This window comes from Pelmatolapia mariae, linkage group LG14 (assembly GCF_036321145.2).
Source record: "Pelmatolapia mariae isolate MD_Pm_ZW linkage group LG14, Pm_UMD_F_2, whole genome shotgun sequence".
Classification (NCBI taxonomy): Eukaryota; Metazoa; Chordata; class Actinopteri; order Cichliformes; family Cichlidae; genus Pelmatolapia; species Pelmatolapia mariae.
Window position 1 is genome coordinate 17,219,521 of NC_086239.1, and position 27,870 is coordinate 17,247,390.

Below are 27,870 nucleotides of genomic sequence, written 5' to 3' on the forward strand. Positions count from 1 at the left end.
GCAATATATTTCACAATAATGAGCTTTTTTTTCAAAATGTGTTCCATTATTTCACAATATCATTCTCGCATTACATATCTGTGTCTTATTTATTCACATAGTTATTTATTTCATCATGTCCTATTTATTTATTTAATTTTGAACACTTTGGAGTTCCATAAAAAACAACAACTAAAATGTGTAGAAAAGTGGAAAAAGGAGAAAGAATGTAAAGGAAAACAGAGAAAGTGACATCATTTTCAGCTCCAACTCGTAGGTGTTTTCGGGATCAGATGACCTTGTGTATCAGTTGTGTGTGTACTACTGTAGAAGTTCTCTGATGATCTATAACTCAGTTTCCCTCTTTTGGTTCTCTAAATTTTCAAGATTAGGCTGGCACAGATGCTGGAAACGCTACAAAATGGAGAAAAATATTTGGTCATTATTTAAAACTTTTATAACAATTCTAAAAAGCTATTATCTTTATTATGATTTCTATTGTGTTAAAAATTACCCAGTAAACATGAAAACCATACATTTTTATTTAACTATATATTTAATGTCAAAACACAAATAAAGCCTGTTCATTTCTTTCTAAGTGAACAAACTTTCAAATTCAGAAGGGGATAAAATAATTATTTCCCACACTGTATTTAATCTTATACCACAATCATCCCACCTGGCTTAGGGTCCCAGTCCCAGTGCCCAACCTATACAGGGCCCATCCTGGAACAAGCAGGATGGAGGAGAGGGCCAGTATCCACCCCAGCACATATGCCCAGGATGGGTAGATGTACCACCGATTAAAGGTCAGAGGCTGGTACTCGATTAAAGAACATATAAAAGAGCCCTGAGAAATCAAAAGGAGATGGTTTAGTTGGTGGAGAATTTTGTGTTAACATCTTAGCATTTAAAGCCCAACTCACCAGTGAGACCAGTGGTGTGAGGTAGAGCCAGCAGAGTTTAAAGAAGTAGTTGGCTTGTGTCCCTGTCATGTCCTTTATTATGTCATACAACTTATCTACCCCTTAATAGGAGAAGAAACAAGATAAACAACGTATAAAGATCACACTTGGTGTCAACGGAACGCCATAGATGTATTTTTTTTCACATAAACGTCAAATGACAGCCAAAGGAGTCATAATCAGTCATGTAAAGACTCCATTATAATGTCCTCACAAGTGTCTGCAAGATTTGCTTCTATACATGAGAACATTTCCCTGATCATGTCATCATCACAAAATCCTTAGTGTGAGATATAAAAGGAAAGACTACACCTACCAAATATCCAACCCAGTGCCAGAGTTTCAAACACACATAGGAAGAGGATGCAGGCTCCATTACAAGCATAGTAGTCCAACAACTGGAACACAAACATCCCTCCCTAGAGACAATGACACAGATATTTATTTTGTAAGCATTTAGTTTTGTCACTAAAATCTGAAAATTAGGATATGTAATGTTTAATATTTTCTTTCAGACCCACACATACATTTCTAAAACATTTTTTGGCAGTGATACATTACATACAGACCTCAGTAACCATGACAAGCTGAGAGAAGAAACATATCAGGCAGAAGAGAAGGAGAAAAATCTCCCTTCGGCCAGCTCTGCGCAACACTTTGGGAAACATATCGATGAAGGACGTCATCAACACCTCCATAGTAACAAACTGTGCAGAGAATGGACAAAACACACTGAGTAAATTTCAAAGCATAAATGCAATGTTCCAATGGTTTGTGCGTCTTACTTGTGTATCCAGACCCAAGAGAATGAGCATAACAAAGAAACAGATGGACCACAGTTGAGGTAGGGGCATCATGGCTACAGCCTGAGGATATGCAATGAATACCAGGCCTGGACCTGAAACACAACATGACGGAACACTAAGCTCCTTCTAGACAAAACATGCAAGCCAGAGTCGAGTGGTTCTGTTTTAGTTTGTACAGGTTGTACCATGTAATACGACAGTGGGAAGGCACAAAATTAAACATTTACCTGTGCCTGCTCATGTTGAGCAGTCAACTGACTGTGACAGGAAGATGGCGCCTTTGCTCGGCTTGACTTCTACCTGCCTGTGTTGTATTGTATTTTATGCTATTATATCAGCCCTGATGTTTAATATATGGAGCTATGCTGCTGTGATTTATGACCGTTCTTCCATCAAAGAGTCTATGGAACATCTTTATGATGATTGGTACAGTTATAGGAAAACTTCCCCCCACCATTTGTGTGCTCGTCTACCTCACCGGATTACTTTTTGCTACCTACGAAACATGCCCTAGGCAATTCCAAGAAGAAATCGAGGAAAAGAGGCTGTAGGGCCGGCATCCAGGTACACATTAGACGAGCATACAGATTGGAGATTTCCCGACTGGTCTGGAGTTGCCCTGGTTTCTGCTGCCAGTTACCCTTCTGAATTTGGTTGGAAACACGGACTTGCAGCCTGGATCCTGCTCATCTGATGCTCTGGATTTTGTCGATTACCTCTCTACTGCTGTGTCCTCGCAGCCTGCATCGCAAAACCGGTAGTTGGTCCCACCGGTTCCGTGGCGCTGCTGGAGACCATGCATTCGGACACTGTGTTTGCTGTCAGTTCCACTCTGACAAGCTTATGTGAAACCTGCGCTGCCAGCATTTAGTCAGATTGCGCTCTTGAACACCCGCTCCAGCGCCAACAAATCCTTCTCTCTGAATGAGCTCTCCACAGGAAAAAACCTGGATTTACTATTTCTCACTGAAACATGGCAGAGGGATAGTGAGTTTATTGACCTAAACGAACGTGCTCATACTTGGGCGCCCACCGGTTAGGTCACCGAATCTCAAGATGGCGCGGCCACGTCCAGATGCCTTCCTGACCGCTCCGCTCCGACTATGCACCTTTTTAGTTTTTTTACTTATTTTTTGGTTTGGTTTACATTCCGAAATCCTCTATTTTTATAGTATACAACAGCAGATCACTTGTAAACATCGGTGACAAAGTTGCACATTTAATCTTGGACATTTTTATACCTGACCCATCCTGGCCGCCAGAGATATTACGCGGCGCGGAGAACAACAAAGGACGGGCTGCTCATCCGAGGCGTAGAACAAAGAAGCGCTGGGGGAAAAGCGCTGGCGTTCGGAACAGACTGAGACAGCAGGCGCATGGCGCACCACTGCCCAGCATCCTACTGGCCAACGTACAATCCCTGGAGAACAAGCTCGATGACCTAAGAGCAAGAGTATATCTGATTCTTTTAACTTTGTCCAACATGTCTCTGGTCCAACCCATTTAAAAGGCCATACCTTGGACCTTGTCTTTTCCTTGGGCCTCAACATTGGCAATGTGTTTGTTGAGGATGTACATTTGAGTGATCATAATTGTGTATTTTTTAAACTCAATTTTAGCTCTAAACAAACGCCTGTGAAGTTAAAAACTCATAGACGCATAACAACTGAGACTACTGCTGAGAGGTCCTTGAGTCCTTGGGTTGTGAACCTATTTAATGTTTCTCTTCAGACTGGGGTGTTCCCCAGCTTTTTTAAAAATGCCATTCTGGAACCAAGGCTCAAAAAACCCAATCTGGATCCAACACTACTTCAACATTTTAGAAACTCCCAAACTCCCATTTATGCCAAAACTCTTTGAGAAGGCAGTTGCTGTCCACTTTACAGCATACTTGGAGAAACACAACATCTTTGACCGTTTTCAATCTGGGTTCCGTAAATTGCATTCCACTGAGAAAGCACTACTGAAAGTCACTAATGATATTATGATGTCAGCAGACTCCGGAGAATACACAGTCCTAGTCTTGTTAGACCTTACCTCAGCCTTTGATACAGTCAATCATACCATCCTGATAAATAGACAGAGAGACCCGGATGGAATGTCTGGCTCTGTTCTAGACTGGTTTTCATCTTATATATCTGAAAGGAGTTTTAGTGTGTCTGCAAACCAGATCATGTCGGAATCTACAGAGTTGCTGTGTGGAGTTCCTCAGGGCTCCCTGCTGGGACCTATTCTGTTTTTAATATACATTCTTCCTTTGGGCCAGATAAAACAGCAGTTTCCTGAAGTATTTTATCATCTTTTTGTTGACGATATTCAGCTATACTATTCATTTAAGCCTGCTGAAGTTCATAAGCTCTCTGATCTGAGTGACTGTTTAACCAACATTAAACAATGGTTGAACAATAATTGCTTACAGCTAAACCCAGCCAAAACAGAAACTTTGATTATTATACCAGACAGTGCAATACCTGATACTAAATGGCGACTGGGTGATTTAGGTACCTCACAGAAACATATCCTTAGAAATCTGGGTGTTATTTTTGATGAAGCTTTTTCTTTGGAGGGACATTTAAATCAGATAGAAAGAACCTGCTTTTTTCACTTAAGGAACATTTCAAAACTTAGATCCATTGTGTAAACAAGTGAAATCGAGATGATAATACATGCTTTTGTCTCTACAAGACTCGACTACTGTAACAGCCTGTTTACTTGTCTAAACAAGAAAGGGCTGGCTTGTCTACAGGTTGTTCAAAACTCTGCAGCGAGGCTACTGACCTGCTTGAATATCCTGCCTCAGTACCACATGGAAGCTCCTATCAGGCATCAAATTGCCTAAGATGAACAGGTCCATGGTCTATATTTGAGTGGGGCAAAGATGGTAAATGGACTGATTCTTATATAGCGCTTTTCTACTCTCCCGGAGTACTCAAAGTGTACTTGCCACATTCACCCAATCACACAAGCACTTTTTCTATACTTAGTGCTTTCTAACTACATTCACACACATCTGAAGTATGATGGCAGCGCGCACAGACGCAGCGGCCCGGAGCTCCTACATTTTTGCACTTTTGGTGGCACTGTGTATCATTTCACACAGTCTGGGTTTACTTCAGTACAACAGAGATGATCTACTACAACTATTACAGCTAAGCCGTGGAGATCTTCAACTAACATCCGAGTATCTCATCCCCCCGGAGATCGTCAAGCAACCCCCGGGGCTACCCGCAACAGCGAGCCGCAGGAGGAGACGCTGCGAGCGGAGGCAGAAGAGAGGCAGGCGGGGAGGCCTGTGGGCACGGCTAAAGGCTAGTCCGTTCAAACCACCACTCCCGACCATATTCCTCTCCAATGCTCGTTCAATCCGTTACAAACTGGATGAAATACGACTGCAGATCGCCACTCGACGGACTTTCAACAACTGTTCGTGCATGATTTTCACTGAAACCTGGCTGGACAGCGCCATTCCCGACACGGCTATTGAGCTAGCAGGCCGCACCGCCTACCGAGCCGACAGGTCTGCGGACTCTGGTAAGAAGACCGGCGGGGGGCTGTGCATCTATATCAACAACTTTTGGTGCACGAACGTCACGGTAACGGACAGACTGTGCAGTACAGAGGCAGAACTGTTGGTGTTAAAGTGCCGTCCATTCTATCTCCCTCGGGAATTTTCTGCCGTTTACATCTGCGCTGTTTACATTCCACCAGATGCTAATGCTAAGCTAGCGTTAGCACAACTGAGCAGCAGCATCAATAACAGCCTGGTAGCACACCCGGACAGTGTCTTTATTGCGGCTGGGGATTTTAACCACGCGGACCTGAAATCTGTACTTCACAATTTCCACCGAAATGTGAAGTGTGCTACCAGAGGAGATAGAATTTTGGACCAGGTGTACACCAACATGGCGAACGCATACAGAGCCCAGGCCTGTCCCCACCTGGGCCTGTCAGACCATCTCTCTCTTCTGCTACACCCAATATACACACCAAAGATCAAGAGCACTGGGATTACAACCAAAACCGTGAGAACATGGCCGCAGGATGCTATTCCGATGCTCCAGGACTGTTTCCACCGCACAGACTGGGAGGTATTCAAGGAGCAGGACACTGACAATCGTGTCGCATTGGACAGTTACACCTCCACTGTCTTGGACTACATCTGTTTCTGTGTGGACAATGTAACAACTTGGAAACGACTCAGTGTGTTCCCTAATAATCCACCCTGGATGACACACGGAGTTCAACAACTTATCCGAACGAGGAACAACGCTTTCCATTCCGGGGACCTGGAGGCATACAGTGCTGCCAGGGCTAACCTGAGAAGAGGCATCAAGACTGCCAAGCAGCAGCACAGGAGGCGCATCGAGGCCAGGTTTGAGAACATCACAAACCCAAGACAGGTCTGGGAGAGCATCAGGGCCATCACGGACTACAAGAGGAGAACACCATCACCCTCAGCCGACAGTCCTACTCTGGCTGAGGACCTAAACCTCTTTTATGCCCGTTTTGATAGGGATAACACCGACCCTGTCCTGTCCCCACTCCCCTCAACCGACCCTGCTCCAGTCCTGAGCACTCATGAGCTGAGGCGTGTGTTCCGCAGCATTAACATCAGGAAGGCGGCCGGACCAGATGGAGTGCTGGGCCGGGTGCTAAAAGACTGTGCTGCGGACCTGGCGGACGTCTTCACCTCTATATATAACACCTCGCTGTCCTGTTCACTGGTACCATCCTGTTTAGAAAGCAGCAACCATTGTTCCCATCCCCAAACAGTCAAATGTCACATGTCTGAACGATTTCAGACCTGTGGCACTCACCCCCATTCCTGCCAAATGCCTGGAGAGACTGGTCATTAAACACATCAGAGCTGCCCTTCCACCATCTCTGGACCCGCACCAGTTTGCATACAGGGAGAACCGGTCAACTGAGGACGCGATTGCCACAGTGCTGCACACACTACTGGAGCACCTGGAGCACAAGAACACCTATGCACGGCTCCTCTTTGTAGACTACAGCTCGGCCTTTAATACCATCCGGCCATACAAACTCCGTCCCAAACTCCATCAACTGGGACTCAACTCCTCCCTGTGCAACTGGATTGTGGACTTCCTCACTAACCGTAGACAGAGTGTCAGAGTGGGTAAGAACACCTCTTCCACCCTTGTGGTCAACACCGGTGCCCCTCAGGGGTGTGTTCTGAGCCCTCTGCTATACACTCTCTTCACTCATGACTGTATTTCCTCCTGCGCGTCCAATCTCATTGTTAAGTTTGCCGACGACCCCACAGTGCTCGGACTCATATCCAACAACGATGAGACAAACTACAGGACAGAGGTGCAACAACTAGAGTCATGGTGCCGCGACAATAACTTGGTCTTAAACACCAAAAAGACCAAGGAGATTATTGTAGATTTCCGGAGGAAAGGTCATAACAACTACCGGCCTCTCTTCATTGGCAGTGAGGCGGTGGAGAGGGTGAGCAGTTTTAAATTCTTGCGGGTAACTGTGACTGAGGACTTGTCCTGGGGCAACCACATCACCTCAGCTGTACGGAAGGCCCAACAGCGCCTCTACTACCTGAGGAGACTGCGGAGCGCACACATTCCCAGACCTCTGATGTTGAACTTCTACAACTGTGCCATCAGCAGCGTTCTGACGTATGGATTTCTAGTGTGGTTCCCCAGCTGCACCAAGGCCGACCAGCAAGCACTCCAGCGGGTGGTGAAAGAAGCTGGCAGAATTATTGGAACGATTCTGCCAGAGATTAGCAACATCTTCCCCACTCGCTGTCTGAGGAGGGTGCACAGTATTCTGCGGGACCAACATCACCCTGCGCACCACCTTTTCCACCTGCTGCCCTCAGGGAGAAGGTACAGGTCCATACAGGCCAGAACGTCCAGATTGGCCAACAGCCTGTATCCACAGGCTGTGAGGCTCCTGAACTCTGCCCCCCCCCCCCCCCCCCCCCCCTCTGCCCCCCCCTCTCACGGACAATAACCATATCCAACTTATTGATAGCAGTGAACTGGTCTGAAAAATAGACAATTATCATATCTCACAGTACAATAATTGAATGGGTTGCACTGTTGCACTTTGTCATATTTCTCAGGTCTTTGTCTGAATGTCCCATGAACACTACCTGTCATATTTTTCATGTTTTTTTTCCTAAGGATCGTCTCATTACACTGAAGTCACATTGGGTTAAATGGTTACACTTGGGTCTAAGGGGAATTTAGTATTTATTATTATTTGTTGTAGAAGCTCCAAACACAATTTCATTGTTCTTGACAATGACAATAAATAAATACTACTTAATTCATACTCCGATGGATGCATCGGAGAGCAACTTGGGGTTAGTATCTTGCCCAAGGTCTCCAGTCTGACAGTACCCTCTTAGGATCTACTAGATGATGTGAATGCAGCACTGCGTACAACACCTACTGTGGCCAGAGATGAGCAGTAATGTGTTAAAAGTAACACGTTATTGTAATCCGATTACTTTTTCAAGTAATGAGTAATGTAAATGATTACTATTGCAAAAAAGTAATTAGATTACTGTTACTTTCCCGTAAGCACGCTGTGTCACTAAACCGTGATTTTGTTTGTGGGAATGTTTCATGACAATGATGTACAAGCGTGCAATGTCCGCGGCAGCAACTGATGTGTCCAGATCAACAATGGATAATATGGAGTGTTGGACAGAGTTCGACCATGCAGCTTTTAAAGCTTGGAAGTACTGACATTACTTTGAATTTGATTCCATAAAAAGTGACAAAAACATTAATGTCCGCTGTACACTCTGTGTGGGAAAAAAAAACTTATTTTACAAAAAAAATGTAAACTTCATATCTGAGCAAGCACCTAGCACGCTGCCACAGAAACCTACACTGACCCCACTCCTGCTAAATGGGTGAAAATAGATTTAAGAGTGTCAGGAGTTGGTGCTGCTGAATCTTTGATTTTATTTATTTTTTTACTTTTTTTTACTTGCATCTATTTGAAAGAGTGAGTATAAACAAAAATATTATTCTATTTTATATGCTGGAATATGCAGAACATAGGTTTAAATGTTAAACAAACACTGTTGCATATATTTTAATTTTTGCTTGATGAATTATGCATAAAGTTAAAAGATTAAAACTAATGAAACAATTTTTAAAAAGAGACTTTTTCATTTGATTTAATTTCATATAATGGATTATGCAGAAAAAATAGAATTGGCCTGAAGGGTCTATTGCTTTATTACATATTCAGGTTGTGTATCATGCTTTTAAAAAGTAATTAAGTAAAAACTAATATATTACTTTTGAAAATAAGTAATCAGTAAAGTAACAGGATTACTTTCTTGGACAAATAATCAGTAATTAGTAACTAATTACTATTTTCAAGTAACTTGACCAACACTGGCTACGGGCATTACCGAGACTAACCAGCTGATCTACACTACGGCAGCAGTGATCAGTGACATGCTTGGCTACAAGTTGAACAGCCCCAAGGAGCAGTACCCTACATGGAGAAGGAGACTACAGGTCAAGATCAAGCTAGCACAGAGGGAGGTTAGCCAACCATCGGAGCTCCAGAAAGGTGCAATGAAGAAGGTGCCTAAGAAGGTGCCATTGCAGAAGTACAGCAAGCTGTCCATACCTGAGGCCTTGAAAACTGCCAAGCAAAGACACAGCCTTGGCCAGCTGAGAGGTATACCAGAAAAATAGAAGTCAGGAGAATAAACCAGCTGTTCTCCACAGAACCATTCAAGGTGTACTGGCAGGGGAACAATTTGAGAACAGCACCACCAAGGCTGGAGACGGCGCAACACATAATGGCAAGGCTCAGTGGCTAGTGGATCTAAGAGCAGTACACAGCAACCTCCATGAGCAGGCTCCAGTAACTATCACAGTGGCAGACATCCAAGAAAGGGTCTCTAGTATGAAGAGTTGGAGAGCATCATGTTCACACCTACTGCCTGAACAAGCTGACTGCACTCCATGAACGCCTGGCTGTACAAATGAACCAGCTGTTAGTCGATGTGAGACACCCGGAATAGCTAACTGAACACCGGACAGTCCTAATCACAATGCACAAGATCAACAGGACCCTAAGAACCTTCATCAGGAACTCAGTGGGGATGTGGTGTACAACACTGAAGGCCAACTTCAACCCCATAGCACAAGTCACCATTAAGTGCGGGATCTACAAAGGAGATCCTCTGTCCCCACTACTGTTGTGCATAGGTTTGAACCCCCTCAGTTAGATCATTGACAAGACTGGTTATGGATACTGACTACAGAATGAAGCAATCGTCAGCCACCTCCTCTACATGGATGACGTCAAACCGTATGCCAAGAGTGAACAAGACATCGATTCACTGATCCAGGACATTAAAATGTCATTCGGATTGGAGATGTGTAGTTGGATGGTAACTAAGAGAGGGAAGGTAGTCTGAACTGAGGTGATTGAACTTCTAGAATGCAATATTGCAGAAATCAAGGACAGCTACAAGTACCTGGGAATCCAATAGTCAAATGGGAACCATGAAGAAGAAAGCTGGAACCACCAGTGTCAGGCAAATCCCGAGGAGTCAGCTATATGTAAGAACAAGATTCGGGCTATCAACACCTATGCCCTGCCCTTGATCAGGTACCCTACTGGGATAATAAGCTGGACAAAGGAGGAGATAGGTGGGTAGAGGACCTGAGCTTGAAGGATAAAGACCGCCCGCAGGCGTGAGAGGGGAATTTTTTTTTCTACCAGTCAAAAGTTTGGACACACCTTCTCATTTAATGGTTTTTCTTCATTGTGACTACTTTCTACATTGTACATACAAACTGAAGAAATCAAATATATGAAGCAAGATAAATGGAATTATGTAGCAAAAAATAGGTAGATAACTCTATAATGTTTTATATTTTAGATTCTTCGTGATTTGAAATAGGAAAGTTGAGTGAGTGAAATTATGGCTGTTTTTCAGTGCTAGAAACAAGCTTCAATTGATTAGGTATAAGCCTACTAATAGACAGTGTTGGTCAAGTTACTTGAAAAAGTAATCAGTAACTAATTACTAATTACTAATCAGTAACTAATTACTGATTACTTCCCAAAAAAGTAATCCCGTTACTTTACTGATTACTTATTTTCAAAAGTAATTAGTTACTTAGTTACTTTTTAAAAACATGATTTACAACCTGAATAGGTGATAAAGCAATAGATCTTCCAGCCCAATTCTACTTTCTACCTAATCCATCATATAAAATGTAGTCAAATGGAAAAGTCTCTTTTTAAAATTTGTTTTATTAGTTTTAATCTTTAAACCTTATGCATCAAGCAAAAATGTAATTATATGCAACATTCTCTGACTGGAAGAAATTTGTTTAACATTTAAACCTATTTTCTGCACATTCCCGCACATAAAATAAAATAGGTTTTTGTGTTTACACTCAGTCTTTCAAATAGATGCAAGTAAAACACAACAGAAAATAAATAAAATCAAAGACTAGCGGTCCTGTTGCTCTATTTTCACCTGTATAGCAGGAGTGGGGCAAGCGGAGGTTTGCCCTGGTGCAGGTGTGCCAAGCAGACAGTGGAAAAATCCACGAGTTTGTCTTTGAATTTCCCATTCCGTGGCAGCGTACTTGGTGCTTGCTCTGAAGTTTAGGGGTTTTTTCGCTGTAAAAAGAAGTTTTCTTCCCACGCAGTGTGTTAAAAGTCCGCTTGTTCACTGTAACTGTTTAGACTACGTTACCCATGATGCACCTCGGTATCTGTACTTCCGGTTGGGAATGTGTTCAGCGCAGTTCTGCACAGATGAGAGGTGTGTCGGAGGATTAACGTATTTACTTGCATTCCTGTGTGAGTTAACCCTGTGTGCATGCTTTTCATATGACCACACACACATATACACACTCACACTCCCTTTACCTGCATGTGAATACTGTGAATCAATCACCTCCCTACCAACGCTGTTCATCCTGTTGATGCCATCTGCCACCTCCTTATTAAAGTTATTTGACCTACATCACTGTGGAGTACCATTCCTTCTGACCGAGGACGACTCAGTTGAAGCGTGATCGGCAATTAGTGCAAACATATATTACAAGTGGTCCTTCGAGCCGTATTCGCCTTGGCTGAGTTAATGAGATGGCACACCCTCAGGACAGAGGTGCATCGAGTAGCCCCCGTCCAAAGCGGGAGAAGAAACTTCCGGGACATCTGGTGGACTATGAGCACAATCTAACTGAGCCACCCGTGCCATCTAGAGCTCCAAGTAGTTCAAGCAGCTCCGACTATGAAGAGGAAGAGAGATGGCAGAAGATGGAATCAGTTTGGAACAGTGTCCTCCAACACATGACTCAACTGCAAGTATCTATGGAGGAAACTCGTGGTACGTTACTAAAGCGAGTGGAGCGTTTGGAGCAAGCTTCTAAACCTGGCAGTCCTCTTCCCCCAGAAGCAGGAGCGTTAGAACAACCCCAACATATTTCCTCCATAACAGAAGTTGCACCACCACAACCTAGCAGTGAGGTGTTACATGATACCACAGAGCCACTAACTGTGCCAGTAATACCCTCAGAGCAGGACACCACAACACCTGTGAACATGCTGACGCCAGTGGAAACATCTGCTCCATCACCTCCTCGTAAAGTGAGCCTTCACACTCAGCCAGTGCTGCACCCTGCCACTTATGTAGCCGCATCGACACCACTCAGGAGACCTGAACGATGCACTGCTGAACCCTTCTCATATCAGCGATCGGAACAACAGCTCCTTATAGACAGGCCAGACCAGGTGCAGCTATTACATCCTGCAGCCCCTGCTGATCAGCCACTACAACCTGCTCATCTTTCAGTGCACCAGCTATCACAGGCTGTGGACCCAGTGAGTCTGCAGCAGACGTCACATCCCGCTGCTCCCGTCTTCCAAGCCAGACATCCAGCTAATCCTGTGTACTTGCAGCAACCACCACGTCCTGCTGATCCTACCTACCAACCTTCACGTCCACCAGAACCTGTGACTCAGCCATCACAGTGGGCAGAAGCTCATCGCCCTGTGCCCAACATACTGCATCCTGAAGCTTTGCCTGATCCAGCTGGCAAATACTATGTTCCTTATCCCTCAGGAAGTAACTATTCATCATCTTCCTCTGCTGAACACCGTAATCCACGGGTTGCCACAACTTACCCAGCAGGAACGCCTCTACCAAACCTGATGGAGATGATGGTGGTGTCTTCATATGGCATTCCAAAGCCTAAGCTGGTGATCTTCCGGTCAGGCAGAGAGAGTGACTTCGCCTTATTAAAGAAAGGGCTGGACAGCACCTTAGGGCCACATTCTCATCTGGGAGAAGATTACAAGTATCAGGACCTACTAGATCATCTAGAGCATCCCAGCGCCCTACAGGTAGCCAAGCGCTACATTCATGACCGCACTCCCTACACTAGTGCAATGAGGGCGCTAGAGCAGAGGTATGGACAGCCAAGGCAGTTAGTCCAAAGTGAGCTTAGCACTATATTAAACTGCCCCCGTATTAGAACCGGAGACTCTCAAGCTATTGAAGATTTCTCCCTGTCGGTGTCCAACCTGGTCGGGCTTCTCAGTACCATGGATGAAGTAGCAGCCAGTGAGCTCCATTGTGGTTCACATGTGGACAGACTGCTTACCAAGCTCCCTTTGAACTACAGGGACAACTTCATCGAGTACTGTATCACCCGGGGGATCATCCGCACTGGCAGCAGCCGAACGTACAATATGTACGACTTCTCAGAATGGTTCAAACGGAAATCCCAAGTCCTTCAGCTATCCAGGCAAGCCTCTCAAATGCCCCCGGACAAGCCACGTCCAGAGAAGAACCTCCTTAAAGCCTCAGCAGGGCCCAAGCCACATAACAAATCTGCTTCCATCTACTACGGCCCAAATCCAGCCCAAGCCAAGCTAAAACAGGAGGTAGAATCTACAGCTCCAGATCCAACAGTCCAACCTAAGAAGAGACAGAAGTTCAAACCTTATTGTCCATACTGCGAAGGGACAGAGCATTATCTTAATGGCTGTGATGGATTTAAAAGGCTAGACCTCAAAGCTATGGCTACCTGGATTACCGAGAAGGCCAAATGCTGGCGCTGTGGCCGTAAACATTCTCCAGAGCAGTGTACTCTGAAGAAGCCGTGCAGCACCTGTGGTGACCAGCATTTGTCTGTGCTCCATGACCTGGTTGAGGACAAGAAGCGGGACCCTAACGTACTAACTGTGAGTACTAGTATGGTCTACCTAGACTATTCAAGTCACTCAGGTCGTGTTATGCTTAAGGTAGTACCCATCCAACTGCATCATGGTGGCAAATCTCTGGACACATTCGCCGTACTCGATGACGGTTCAGAGAAGACTGTTGTGCTTCCTGTGGCAGTTAAATCTCTAGGTTTGGAACAGGAGGAAGCAACACTCTCACTGCGAACTGTCGAGATGTAATCCAGATGAAGGGAGGCTTTGTCTCATTTCAGGTGTCACCAAGGGCTAAGCCCAAAGTAAGGTACAAAGTAACACATGCCTTCACAGCCCAACAACTGAGCCTAGCTACTCAGTCATGTCCAGCTGAACAGCTAAAGAAGAAGTATCTTCACTTACAGAAAGTCCAGATTGAAGGATTTAACCAGGTCCAACCTTTGGTGCTGATTGGATCAGATAACGCTCATCTCATCACCCCTGTCCGTCCTGTCCTTCGGGGGTCATCCAAAGGGCCAGTAGCCATCTGCACCAAGCTCGGATGGGCCATCCAGGGGCCGGCCAGTAGTATGCCTACATCTGAGGGGGACCTGCAGTGCCTGAACATGTGCCTTTCTCCTGCAGAGGCCCTGCATCAAGATGTGAAGCGTTTGTGGCAACTAGATGCTCCCCCCTACAGGACAGAGAAGGGGGTCACACGGTCAAAGGAGGACAGAGAGGCGGTAGCTATGTTGGAAACAAAGACCATCAGAGTCCCAGTAGACGGTGTCGAGAGATACGCCACTCTGCTGCTGAGGAGAAGGGACTTTCCACGGATGTGCGTCTCTCCTGAAGCAGTAAAAGGCCTCCTCAGATCTACTGAACGTAAGCTGGCCAAGAATCCTGATCTGACTCTCACATACAGGAGGAGATCCACAGGTTAGTAGATTCTGGTTATGTTGTTAAGCTGAGCCCAGATGAGACACATAGCTCTTCCGAGTCATGGTATGTACCCCACCACATGGTACATCACAATAATAAGGCTAGGGTGGTCTTCAACTGTTCGTTTGAGTTTCAGGGGGCCGTCCTGAACCACTACCTCTTACCAGGACCTCCCTTGGGGCCCACTCTGCTGGGGGTATTACTCCGCTTCCGCCAACACCCTGTAGCCGTGAGTGGAGATATCAAAGCCATGTTTCATCAGATTCGGCTGCTCCCAGAGGATTGTCCTCTGCTACGGTTTCTGTGGAGGGATTGTGAAACTGACCGGCCCCCAGATGTATATGAGTGGAGAGTTTTGCCCTTCGGAACGACGTGTAGCCCCTGTTGTGCTATTTTCGCCCTACAGAGACATGCAAGGGAGCACGAAGACACCCACAAGGACATCTGCGACTCTGTCCACACAGCCTTCTATGTGGATAACTGTTTACAGTCCCTGTCCAATCCAGAAGAGGCGAAGCAGCTCATCGACCGAATGAGAGATTTACTCATTCAAGGAGGATTTGAGATACGTCAGTGGGCGAGCAACGTGCCCGAAGTAGTTGCTCACCTGCCCGCTTCAGCTAGATCAGAGAACTGTGAGCTTTGGTTGAACTTTAAAAGTCTCGACCCACAAGAGTCAACATTAGGACTCAGCTGGCACTGCCCGACAGATGTCCTGGGATATAAGCACCACCCTATAACCTACTCCACGGTCACGCTGCGCAATGTGTACAAGGTACTAGCTACCCAGTATGACCCACTAGGTTATATTTGTCCCTACACTACAAGGGCCAAGCTGATTGTACAGGCCCTGTGGAGCACTGAGAGAGGATGGGATGAGCCCGTCGAAGGGAATCTACTTCAGTCCTGGCTTGAGTGGGAAGGTGAACTGTCACACCTTCAGCACGTCACCATTCCCCGCTGCTACGCTCCTCCTCACAACTCCAGCAATGCGACATATGAGGCTCATATATTCTGCGACGCATCAGAAAAGGCGTATGGGGCTGTGGCTTATCTCCGAGTAATCGAACAACAACTGCCCATCGCCACATCATTCCTGATGGCTCGCTCCAGGGTGGCCCCACGCAAACAGGTGTCAATGCCCCGATTGGAGCTTTGCGCAGCACTCACAGGAGCCCAATTGGCCAAATTACTCCAGACAGAGCTCACCATTCTCCTGCAGTCGATCTACCTGTGGACAGACTCTACAACGGTGCTGCAGTGGATCCAGTCTAGTTCCTGTCGCTATAAGGTATTTGTGGGGACTAGAATCTGTGAAATACAGGAGCTGACATCACCTGAACAGTGGCGGTATGTGACCTCTGACCTTAACCCCACTGATGACATCACCAGAGGGAAACATCTCGCCGACCTAACTGTCCCCAATCGTTGGTCACATGGTCCACCCTTCCTGTCACAAACTGCTGACACTTGGCCTAAGTTGCCAACAGAGTTCCCGGCATGCAGCGAGGAGGAGCTCAGGAAGACTGCATTCTGTGGGCACGCTTCTGTATCCCCGACTTTATCGGATCCATCACAGTATGCCACACTAGATGAGCTGATTGCTGCTACATACCAGACCCTACACGGGGCGGCTGACACTCCTATTACAGCAGCAGAGCAACTAGAAACCAAGACCATGCTGCTTCGCTCGGCTCAGGCTGACAGCTTCCCGGAGGAGGCCTGAGCCCTCCAGATCGGTCACGCAGTCCGCTCAGACAGCCGTCTTAGCGTGCTGTCCCCTGAATATGACAGTCTTACCGGTCTCATTAGAGTCGGAGGCCGCCTCCGTCGAGCCGCCGACTTAGATCCAGACAGTATTCATCCCATCATATTGGCAGCTGAACATCCCCTGACCACGCTCATCATAAAAACTTATGATGACCAGCTCCTTCATCCAGGTGCAGAGAGGCTGTTTGCGGAAATACGGCACACCTATTGGATTCTCAGAGGACGTCAAGCCATTAAGAAACATCAGCACCAGTGTGTGGACTGTAGGAGATGGCGCGCCTCACCTTCTACACCCAAAATGGAGGTCCAAAATGGACTTACCTTCATCACGGCTGAGACTCTATAAGCCCCCGTTCTGGTCAAGGGGCGTAGACTGTTTTGGGCCGTACAGGATAAAGATAGGTCGTAGAAGAGAGAAACGCTGGGGAATTATCTACAAGTGTCTTACAACCAGATGCGTGCACCTTGATCTCCTCCCTAGTCTTGACACCGATTCCTTCCTTATGTCATTGCGCAGATTTATCGCACGCCGAGGAAAGCCATACGAGATGTGGTCTGATCGAGGGACCAATTTCAGAGGTGGTCACAGAGAACTCCAAACGGCGTTTGAAAACATGGAGCCTGACCTCAAGCAGCAACTAGCCAAGCAGACTATCAACTTCTGCCCACACTCTCCTCATTTCGGCGGAGCCTGGGAAAGGGAAATCAGAGCAGTGAAGTCAGCTCTGCAAGTAGTCCTGAAGGACCAAGTTGTAGCAGAAGAAGTCCTACTCACAGCCCTCATAGAGGTTGAGGGCATTTTGAACTCAAAACCGCTCGGCTCGCATCGGCTGACATAGCTGACCCAGATCCCATCACACCAAATCTTCTCTTGATGGGGCGGCATGATTCGGCACTACCCCAGGCAGTTTACGGCCCCTCAGGCACTCTTTCGACCAGAAGATGGAGACACAGTCAGGTCATCAGCGACCACTTCTGGAAGCGGTTCATACAGAACTACCTCCCAGGACTGCAACTCCGACAGAAATGGAGGAAGTCCACTGACAACATGGCCGTGGGACAAGCTGTTATGATTGTGGACTCCAATCTGCCTAGAGGCCTTTGGCCTGTGGGTACCATTTCCCAAGTTTTCCCAGGGACTGATGGCATTGTTCGAGCTGCTGAGGTCAAGGTTAAAGACAGTACCTATGTTCGCCCGGTAACTAAGCTGGTGGAACTTCCCAAAGTTCCTGAGGGCTCAAATAATACTGTTTCAAAATAGACGGACTTTAGCATGAGTGTATTTGCATACAAATACAGGGGCGGCTGTTAAAAGTCCGCTTGTTCACTGTAACTGTTTAGACTACATTACCCATGATGCACCTCGGTATCTGTACTTCCGGTTGGGAATGTGTTCAGTGCAGTTCTGCACAGATGAGAGGTGTGTCGGAGGATTAACGTATTTACTTGCATTCCTGTGTGAGTTAACCCTGTGTGCGTGCTTATCATATGACTCACACACACATATACACACTCACACTCCCTTTACCTGCATGTGAATACTGTAAATCAATCGCCTCCCTACCAACGCTGTTCATCCTGTTGATGCCATCTGCCACCTCCTTATTAAAGTTATTTGACCTACATCACTGTGGAGTACCATTCCTTCTGACCGAGGACGACTCAGTTGAAGCGTGATCGGCAATCAGTGCAAACATATATTACACAGTGAACAGAGGACGCTAATGTTTTTGTCACTTTTTACGGAATCAAACTCAAAGTAATGTCAGTACTTCTACGCTTTAAACGCTGCATGGTCATACTTTCTCCCGCACTTGATATATTATCCATTTTTGTTCTGCACACAGCTGTTGCCACGAACGTCACACTCGCTTACGTCATTGTCATGAGACACTCACAAAAAAAATCACGGTTTTAGTAACGCAGTAACGCAGCGTGCTTACGGGAAAGTAACGGCAATCTAATTACCTTTTTGCAATAGTAATCCCTTTTTTTACTTGATACTTGATAGTAATTGGATTACATGAAATGTTAATAAGCAAAAAAATTCATTCAATATAGTTTATTATTATTCTTCAAAATGAAGTGTAAAACTTCAAATAAAGTGTTGAAGTTATGTAAAAATGTTTTCAGAAGGATGTGATTGCATGTTTAAGATATATACCTGACTCGGCCACTTCTGCAATAGGAACACCTTGCTCATGAGCCATGAATCCCAGCACTGAGAACACAGCAAAACCAGCTACAAAACTGGTACCACCGTTCAGCAAACACAGCATCAGAGAGTCTCTGCAAATCACAAAAACAAAGTGCAATGTGAAGTCACTGCATTTAGTAATATGGGGATTTTAATATGCATACTGAAATTAGGCTTAACTAACTATCAGCATTAATGATCAGCATACTTATAGCAGTTGTTGTTGTATTTGTTGTAGCTTCCCAGCACAGTTAGGGTACCCACTCCGATACCGTAGGAGAAGAAGATCTGACTCCCAGCATCCATCCACACCTGTTCCAACAAAGCAACAGTATTACACTTGTCCACCTGTATTAGGCACTGTTATAGATTGGAGCTCGTACCTGAGGGTCTATCAGTCGTGAGGGTTCAGGCAGAAGATAAAACATCACTCCTTCTAATGCTCCAGGAAGAGAGAGGCCACGAATCAAAAGAATTAACAACATTACATAGGGGAAGGTAGCTGTGACATATACCACCTGTGGGAAAAAACAAAATTTGAGGGTATTAAAAAGTTTACTCCATATTCACTATATAAATCTCCTGAATATAGTTATTGACCACAATTCTTCAGCTTTCACAAACACCTTTCCTGTAGACCTGACTCCTTTCCAGATACAAAAGTAGCAGATGATCCACATAGCGATGAGGCAAAACAGCAACTCCCATCGAATGTTACCTATTACCTCAATGCCCCCTGAGATCGCCAGCACTCGTCGTCTAGAAGTCAATTAAATGCAGAAGGTAAAATTTAAAAAAAAGAATTTTGTGTGTGTGTGTGTGTATACAGTGTTGGGAAAGTTACTTTTAAAATGTATTCCACTACAGATTACAGAATACATGCCCCAAAATGTGTTTTGTAACGTATTCCATTACGTTACTCAATGAGAGTAACGTATTCTGAATACCTTGGATTACTTAATATATTGTCAAGCTTTTTACAACTACATTCTTTAGGGCTATGCCTGTAACACTCTGCCTATTGCTTTCATATTAAATAATTTTTTGAATAATATATTTTTTTAAATATTTCTTCACGTTATTATTCGGGCTGCAAATAGGTGTGACATGGGCCGTGTGTTTTGTTTGGGTTTCCACTGGCATGGAATTACCAAAAATAGAGAGGGGGCAGCCTAACATATGAAACAGGAAAAGACCACCGTGTAATCACTTTATTTCAACAAAGTAACTGTATTCTGAATACCACCATTTTAAACAGTAACTGTAACGGAATACAGTTACTCATATTTTGTATTTTAAATACGTAACACCAGTACATGTATTCCGTTACTCCCCAACACTGTGTATATATCTATATAAATGTAAAACTTGGTATGTTCGGTTAATCTACAGAGACATACTCCCAAAATTCAGTGGCTGCTGAAGTCCAGTTAGTCTGGTTGGTCCAGTGGGGAGTTTCATTTTTTGTTGAAACGTCCACACAGTCATCTGAAAGGATGATGGGGAAAGTGGCCAGACAATAGTATAACATTTTTAAAAGTTATGACTATGAGACAAAGATGGAAAACCTATATAAGTACTATAAACCACAGAAATATTAGCATGCTATATAATCTTTATATTTTACCTGTGTTCCAGTCGTTGTTGCAGGAGGCCCAGGGGAGCTGAGAGCTGAAGGAGAACACGAGGTAGAGCAAAGCCCAGGAGAGAATAATGATGTAGGTCATACAGGTGTAGACGAGGATCAGTTGTCCACCATAGCCAATGCCTGAAAGGCCACATTTATAGTCAAATTATGTATGACTCAGACTGTTTGTTGTTTCCTTTCTTTCTGATTTTCACTTTCACCAGTTCCTTTTGACCATGGCTAAATGCGTAAATGCAGTGAGGTGCTACCATAATGCTCTGATTAAATATTTGTATTAACGAGCAGTTGAATGGGTGAACCTAACAAAGGGTCTGAAAAGTATATTTTTTGTGTAATTTATTAATTGGGCTCACATTAACATATGCTGATAAGGGGCAAGACGGAGCAGAGTCATAGAGATGTGCAGTCAGCACTGGAGCATTTTCTTGTGACAATATCAGACTTGATAGTTTTATAATAAACATAGTTGCTGAGTGCTGGAGGGTGCCCCTCATGCAGACTCCACTCTCCTATAAAAGGAGATTTCAGTAATTAAGTGGGTAATTACAGTGAGACCTGTAGGGGCATGACTGTGAGGAACATTACTCCTGATCTAAACTTTGTTCTTTTATTGGATTCATGTGCTGCAACAGTATGTCCATAACAAAGACTATGTTTGAACAAAAGAATGTTCATAAGTGCACATGACACCAGGACACCCATAATTGTTTTTGTAATTGTATCATCAGATGTTCTGGGCACTCAAGTAAAGACAGAAGCTGAGCTGTCAATTGACCACCTGGTGGTAAGTTGGATCAGTTGGTGGTGTAGTGCTGCAGTGGAGGACTTATAAGGGCGATGGTCAAAAATCGCTTATTTTGTTCAGCTGCTTTGTGATCGGGCATTAAAATTGGCTCAAGCTGCACTAAGTTAACCCTGATATTTACTAGTTTAGAAATGTTTTCAATAAGAGTTGTAGTGCTGCTGCAGCTGCTCACCGCTTACTGAATCTGAAACAAGGTAAGCGAAGCATTGCAGATTATTCAATAGACTTTTGGATTCTGGCAGAGGAGACTGGCTGGGTAGCAGGATGCGCTTAAAGGAACTTTATTGAATAATCTGTGTGTTGAACTAAAAGACTAATTAGTTATGAGAGAATTGCCTGCCTACCTGGATGGCCCACACTAGCATGAATATGTGTCTGCCTGCACTACCTGTGCTCAAAACAAATAACAAAATCAGCCACTAGCTGGTCTACTCCGGCCTTTGCCCACACTGCCCCTGGACACACATAGTGCTGGACTTTGGCCTACGTCCCTCAGCAGGTAACACTGTAATTCTAAAAATAATAGATTGAACAATACCAATCTTCCTACTGCTCTAGACACCAACCACCTACTTACTGCACACATCTTCCACCTCCATGGGATCCCTGAAGACATCATCTGCGACCAGGGCCCACAATTTCCTTTGTGGGTCTGGAAGGAGTTCTTTTCTGCCCTCGGCACTAAGGTCAGTTTATCATCAGGTTTTCACTCACAACCTAACGGTCAGATGGAGCGAACCAATATGGAGCCTGAGGCCATTCTCCGGTGTGTCACGTCCACCGATCAGACTACCCCTGAACAAGCAACTCCCCCTGGATAGCGCATATCCCCTGGATATGCACCAAGGTGCATAACAAACCCCTGGCTGACTGGCATCCGATCGCAGCTCCTACCTACAAGCCTGGACAGAAGATATGGCTATCCACAAGGTTTGTCCCTGTCTGTTTCGAGTCCAGAGATTATCCGCAAAGTTTCATTGGACCGTTTGAAATTGAGGCTCTTGTCATCCAGGGAAGAAGGATTTTTCTTACCTAGTTGTTGCATGCTTTGTTGTGTTCAATGTTGAGTGTATTTTTCCTTTTTGCATGATTTTACTGTATTTACAGGGACTTCTTCCAGAGAGACTCCTCCCCCCTGGCTTCCCTAATTAGATACACCTAGAAGGCACAGGGGACAGCTTGATGACTTCAGCTCGCTGACTGAGGACTACTTGACTTTTATTGTGCTTAGTTTTAAGTTTTGTTTTAATTATTCCTTTCCCTAGTCAGGGTATTTTTTTATGCTGTAAATAAAGTGTATTTATTTTTATTAACTATTTTAATCGGGTTTCCACATCTTTCTGTTTCCGTGATCATCCCCTGCTGCTCTTCCCGTTTAGAAGGGTTTCCCATCTAGCATACACCCATGACACTCTAGTTAGCTTAGTATCGGTCCCTAACCCCAAAGCTACCACGTAACATGCGAATACACAATGTTTTCCATGTCTTACAAATCAAATAAATCCACTCACCTGCTGCTCATTATCTCCATGTTGCTGCCACTGCTTAAGGCAGGGGCTCTGGGTTACTTGTTCCTGGATCGTTGTGGTACTTACCAAGATCTCTACTAGATCTTGTGTTATCACCTTGGGTCACGCATGATGGTGCCTGTGTTTGGCTTTGTTTCTCTCTCTCTCTCTCTCTCTCTCGCCGTCACTCCTAAAACTTCCCCTTTTTTGTTTTGGTTTTTTGCTCATAAGCAGAGAGTGCTTGCTAGCGCTAACGTGGCAAAACTATTGAGGAAAAAACGCTGCGTATATCTTGTTTATCATGACTCTGGTTTTACGTGGCCTATCAACACAATTTATAAACTGGTATATATCACCTTGTTGCTTTGTCTTTAAGTGGTCATGTGACTGACTTACCACGACTACTTTATTCTTCCTCAGTCAAACAGCAGCACTCATGTGATTGTTTTGCCCCCTTAGCTGCAGGTGTTGTGCTAGACAGTGCTCGTGATTACCGTCCGCGGGAGCGCGCAGCTGCTTAAAGCTGTAGCACCCAGATTACTTACAGCTACTTCCTGCAGCTGATATAAGATGCGGTAAGCTGAACACAGCTTCAACCGTCTGTTTGTTGAAAAATAGTAACGGACCGCGTTTCCTTGTTAGTAACTGTAACGGCGTTGTAACGATAGGAATAGTAATTAGTTAGATTACTCGTTACTGAAAAAAGTAACGCCGTTAGTAACGCTGTTACTTGTAACGCCGTTATTCCCATCACTGGAATCAAGTGATGTCTGAAACAACAGTTTTGCCTTGTGGGATACCTCAAGGATCTGTTTTAGGTCAGATTCTCTTTTTGCTCTATATTTACCCCCTGGGCCAAATAATTAGGTGTTACAATAATATTTTCTATAATCTCTATGCTGATGACATTCAGTTATCCTGTTCTTTGAAAGAACAGGATAACTGAAGTGAGTCTGAGTCTTATAAATTTTTGAGTTTAAGTAATTGCCTGACAGATATCAAGCAATGGTTAAACAATAACTTCCTCCAGTTAAATTCCCCCCCCTACTCAAATTCCCGTAGCCCAGGGCTGGGCCACTCCAGGCCTCAAGGGCCAGTGTCCTGCAGGTTTTAGATATCACCCTGTGTCAACACACCTGAATCAAATGATTATTTCATTACCAGGCCTCTGGAGAACTTGAAGACATGCTGAGTAGGCCATTTAGCCATTTAAATCAGTTGTATTGGATCAAGGACACATCTAAAACCTGCCGGACACCGGCCCTCGAGACCTGGAGTTGCCTACCCCTGCCGTAGCCCCTTCTCCCTGTGCATTTTATATATCACTTGGTGTTTGTGTAAATAAACTCAGACATCTCAGACTCCTGCACACCAGTCTGCTGGTTCATCTTGACAGAACTAACTAATGCTCTTGTGCAACTCTGTGACTCAAACTGGCCATTTGTAAAAAAAAAAAAGAAAAAAAAAAGGTGGTGGTGGTGGTGGGGGGGGGGGGGGGGGGGGGGGTACATGCTGTTTACTTGTTATAATAAAGACCTATACAGCTTACCTTCTGCTAGTGGGCACAACGTCCTCCAGCATGTAATGGCACCCTCCTGGGTGAACTGCCCTATAGTTGTCTCCAGCAGGAACAGGGGTACACCACAGGTTACCACAAATACCAGATATGGCACTAGGAATGCACCTGAATTTATAACACAATACAGAAAAAACACACCTGCTGTCCAGTTTCTAGGTAACAGCAACAATCTAAAAAAAAAAACATTGACCTGATATATGGTTTTAGCACAAGTTAACCAATGATACAACAATTCTTTAGTGTCATTATTCAGTCACATAGCCAACGTTAAGAACATTGTTTTCTTCATGTGAATCACAAAATGATCCTGGTGCAAGCAAACAAGCTGCCCAGGAACTCAATAGAGCAGAGGTCATACATCTTCCTTTCTTTCCCTTAAATCTGATTCTGACAGATTTGAGGTAATCAAGCTGTTGCAAGATCAAATATTGGAGAAAACCTGGAGGAGAGAATAACTACACCAAGTCTGAAGTCATCTCTTAACCTAAAATGTTAAAGATTGTGAGTTTTATTTTCAATGTGGGTACTGGCTGAAATTAATTTACTTTTCTTTTAACTGAGTACCATTGAGTCCATCTTTGACAGATAAATTGAGAACACCTTGATAAATATAACAGATCTTGTTAACTTCATCTTCTTTGAATCCTTACCATCTAAACAATTCAGATCCTGTTTGAAAGGGTTAGACCTTAGTGTTAAGTAAAAAGCTCATCAAATACTTTTACTTGAAATATATATGAAATACATAAGCATTAACACATCTTTTGTTGATCAGTTAATACATTTTCAATGAAAATATTAACATACTCCAGACTGAAAATGAATTTCAAAAGCATAACAATAAAAAAACGAACAAACAATGGTTTCATGTACAACTTTGTTTCACCTTTAACCAAGCAACACTATGGCAAGGAGCAAGTGTCTTGCTCTCAGGCCCTGATTTAAATAACTCCCTTCTAGGAGTGCTACTCAGGTTCAGAAAGGAGCTTATTCCTGTGACAAGGGAAATCCAGCAGATGATCTATGGTTTTATAATGAGAGAGGACCACAGAAACTACTTAAGATTTATCTTGCACCAAGACCATGACTGTCAGGCTCCGTAGTCAGTTGACTCCGTGGTTAGGTTTTGCTTATTCTTTGTTTTGATTCTTTATCATGGTTTTGGGTTTTGTATTTCATGTTTCTTAGTAATTCTTTTGCACCTTGGTGATTTTCCACCCTTTAGGTGTTTTGTTGTGTTAGTTCCTGTTTTACTTTACTGTCTCCCTTAGCAAGCTCGTTAGGTATAGCTGCCGTGCTCAAGTAGCTTAGTAGGCTGTGCTCCCCTGGCGTATTGCCCACGGTTTGCCGGTTTACGTGCCATTTGGACCTCACTGTGTCTGATGTGTCAGCCAGCGAGTGAGAGTTCTCTAACCTATTTTAGCCAGGTTTCTGTCTTGCGTATGGCAACCCATACCTCCCAAAATTTTTTGGATTGTAGCATTCCATACCCTTAGAGGACGGGCATGATCTGTGTGTGTTATGTTTGTGCCCAGAACAATGTTTTATTGGCCAGAGAAACCCCTGCATCCTGCATGGATTGTTTTTTTGTTGTTTTTTTTTAGTGAGGCCCATGCTCGGGTGTTTTCCTCTAAGCGTGTACTTTTGAAAATAAAGTGCCAGTAAAGTGCCTGGATTACTTTCTTGGAGAAGTAATCAGTAATTAGTAACTAATTGCTATTTTCAAGTAACCTGACCAAAACTGGTTGCTATATATATACTCCAAAGAGTGCCCCAAGAGGGCGAGCAAAAACGTGGACCTGATTCACACCACTTTTTTTGAGAGACACTTTTATTTGGATGACAGACTAATCTCTTTCCCAATAGAAGCAGAGGCTTACTGACTTCCTCAAATGCACTCAGGTATCACTGGCAGAATCTAATCCTAAACCTAATAAGATTGCCTCCAACAGCATCACAGCGATGCAAGTTTTCGCTCCAGAAGAACTGGCCACTGGGTTAAAAGCCTTGGTACCAATTGAAGGTAAATTATCTGAATTTCAGGAGTGGGACCACGCCTCCAAACATGTCTATATGACACCTTTATATTTAAAGTTGCAGCTAACAATAAACCCTCCACTTGGCAAGGAGTGCTGCAACTGTAACATGAACCTTGATCTGGTTACTTGTGAAAATGTTACCAGTAATATGTTTTTGTTTTCAGTTGTGGCATCAACTGTTAACTTCGTTGTTGGGATAACAGAATGGATTTAGAATTAACTAATGCTCTTGTGAAATTCAGTGACTCAAATTGGCTCTTTGAAGAAAAGGGCTGCATGTTGTTTTCTTGTTATAATAAAGACCTGAACAGCTTACTTTCTGCCAGTGGGCACAGCTTCCTCCAGCATGTAATGCCACCCTGCTGGGTGAACTGCCCTATAGTTGTTTCCAGCAGGAATGCAGGTATGCCACAGGTTACTACAAATATCAGATATGGCACCAGGAATGCACCTGAATTTATAACACAATACAGAAAAAACACACCTGCTGCCCAATTTCTGGCTAACAGCAACAATCTAAAACAATAAACATGGACCTGATATATAGTTTTTGTAGATGTTAACTAACAATAACATAACCAGAGTTGTAGTTTTCTTCATTTGAATGAAAATGATCCTGGTAAAAGCAAACCAGCTTTTGCAGCACCTTGAGTCCCTCAAATTTGATGCTAGCAGATTTGAGGTAATAAAGGTGCTGCAAAATCCAGAATGATGCAAATAGATGAAGGGCCCTGCTTGGCTTCACCTACAGTTGTCATGTGAGTTACCTAATTTATAAAGGAGAATTTCGTAGAGTACTGAAAGACACACTTTTGGTAACATCTCAGCGAATCTCTGTAAACTGAGCAATAATAGGGTTTGGAGAAGATGGAGAAGAGAATGACTACACCAAGTCTGAAGTCATATCTTAACCTAGTTTTTATAAAATGTGGGTACTGAAATTTCTTTACTCTTTCTTTTAACTGAGTACCATTGAGTCCAACAGGTCTTGTTAACGTCATCTTCTTTGAATCCTCTCCATCTAAACAATTCAGATTTAGTGTGTTTGAAAGGGTTTGACTTTAATGAGTGTTAAGTGGAAAGCTTATGAAATGTTTTTTCTTTTCACCTGCCAGTGTTTTATTGCGTAGCACTTTAATGTGGATGAAATACACAAGCATTAACACATCTTTTGGTTAGTGCATGTAAAATAAATATATTAAATGAATTAAACATAAGTGTTAGGAACGCTTACCCCCTCCATTTTTGTAACAGAGATAGGGAAACCTCCACACGTTCCCCAGGCCGACAACATTTCCTGCCACAGCAAGGAGAAATTCCAATTTATTTCCCCAGTGTCCTCGCTCCTCCACCTCTGGCTGTGTGTCTCTTTGTGCAGATATTCTTGTCATCATATCAAGGCAGTTCAGGATGAAAACGATGATACCTCTGTGCTTTGTGCTC

At 44.1% G+C, this 27,870-nt stretch overlaps 1 protein-coding gene across 1 annotated transcript; it reads right to left on the reverse strand.

Annotated features, from left to right (window-relative positions):
• Nucleotides 1-324: 324 nt before the first annotated feature.
• Nucleotides 325-27,779, reverse strand: LOC134641652 (sodium- and chloride-dependent GABA transporter 2-like). The gene is made up of 14 exons (XM_063494143.1): nt 27,662-27,779; nt 24,359-24,493; nt 20,476-20,616; nt 20,249-20,336; nt 19,475-19,607; nt 19,232-19,366; nt 19,057-19,160; nt 18,816-18,940; nt 1,730-1,842; nt 1,514-1,651; nt 1,261-1,363; nt 906-1,006; nt 659-829; nt 325-393 (listed from the first exon to the last, which is right to left on the reverse strand). Exons 3-14 carry the CDS (start codon nt 20,573-20,575, stop codon nt 325-327), a joined length of 1,380 nt encoding a protein of 459 aa, XP_063350213.1. The 5' UTR covers nt 20,576-20,616; nt 24,359-24,493; nt 27,662-27,779.
• Between the last annotated feature and the right edge of the window lie 91 nt (nt 27,780-27,870).

Excerpts from the sequence above, each read along its gene's own strand:
- LOC134641652 (XM_063494143.1), bottom strand. The coding sequence starts at position 20,575 with ATGACCTACATCATTATTCTCTCCTGGGCTTTGCTCTACCTCGTGTTC. Across the intron at positions 20,337-20,475 it reads CAACAACGACTGGAACACAG|ATGACTGTGTGGACGTTTCA; the intron begins GTAAAATATAAA and ends TCATCCTTTCAG. Across the intron at positions 1,843-18,815 it reads TGCAGAAGTGGCCGAGTCAG|GTCCAGGCCTGGTATTCATT; the intron begins GTATATATCTTA and ends GTTGTGTTTCAG.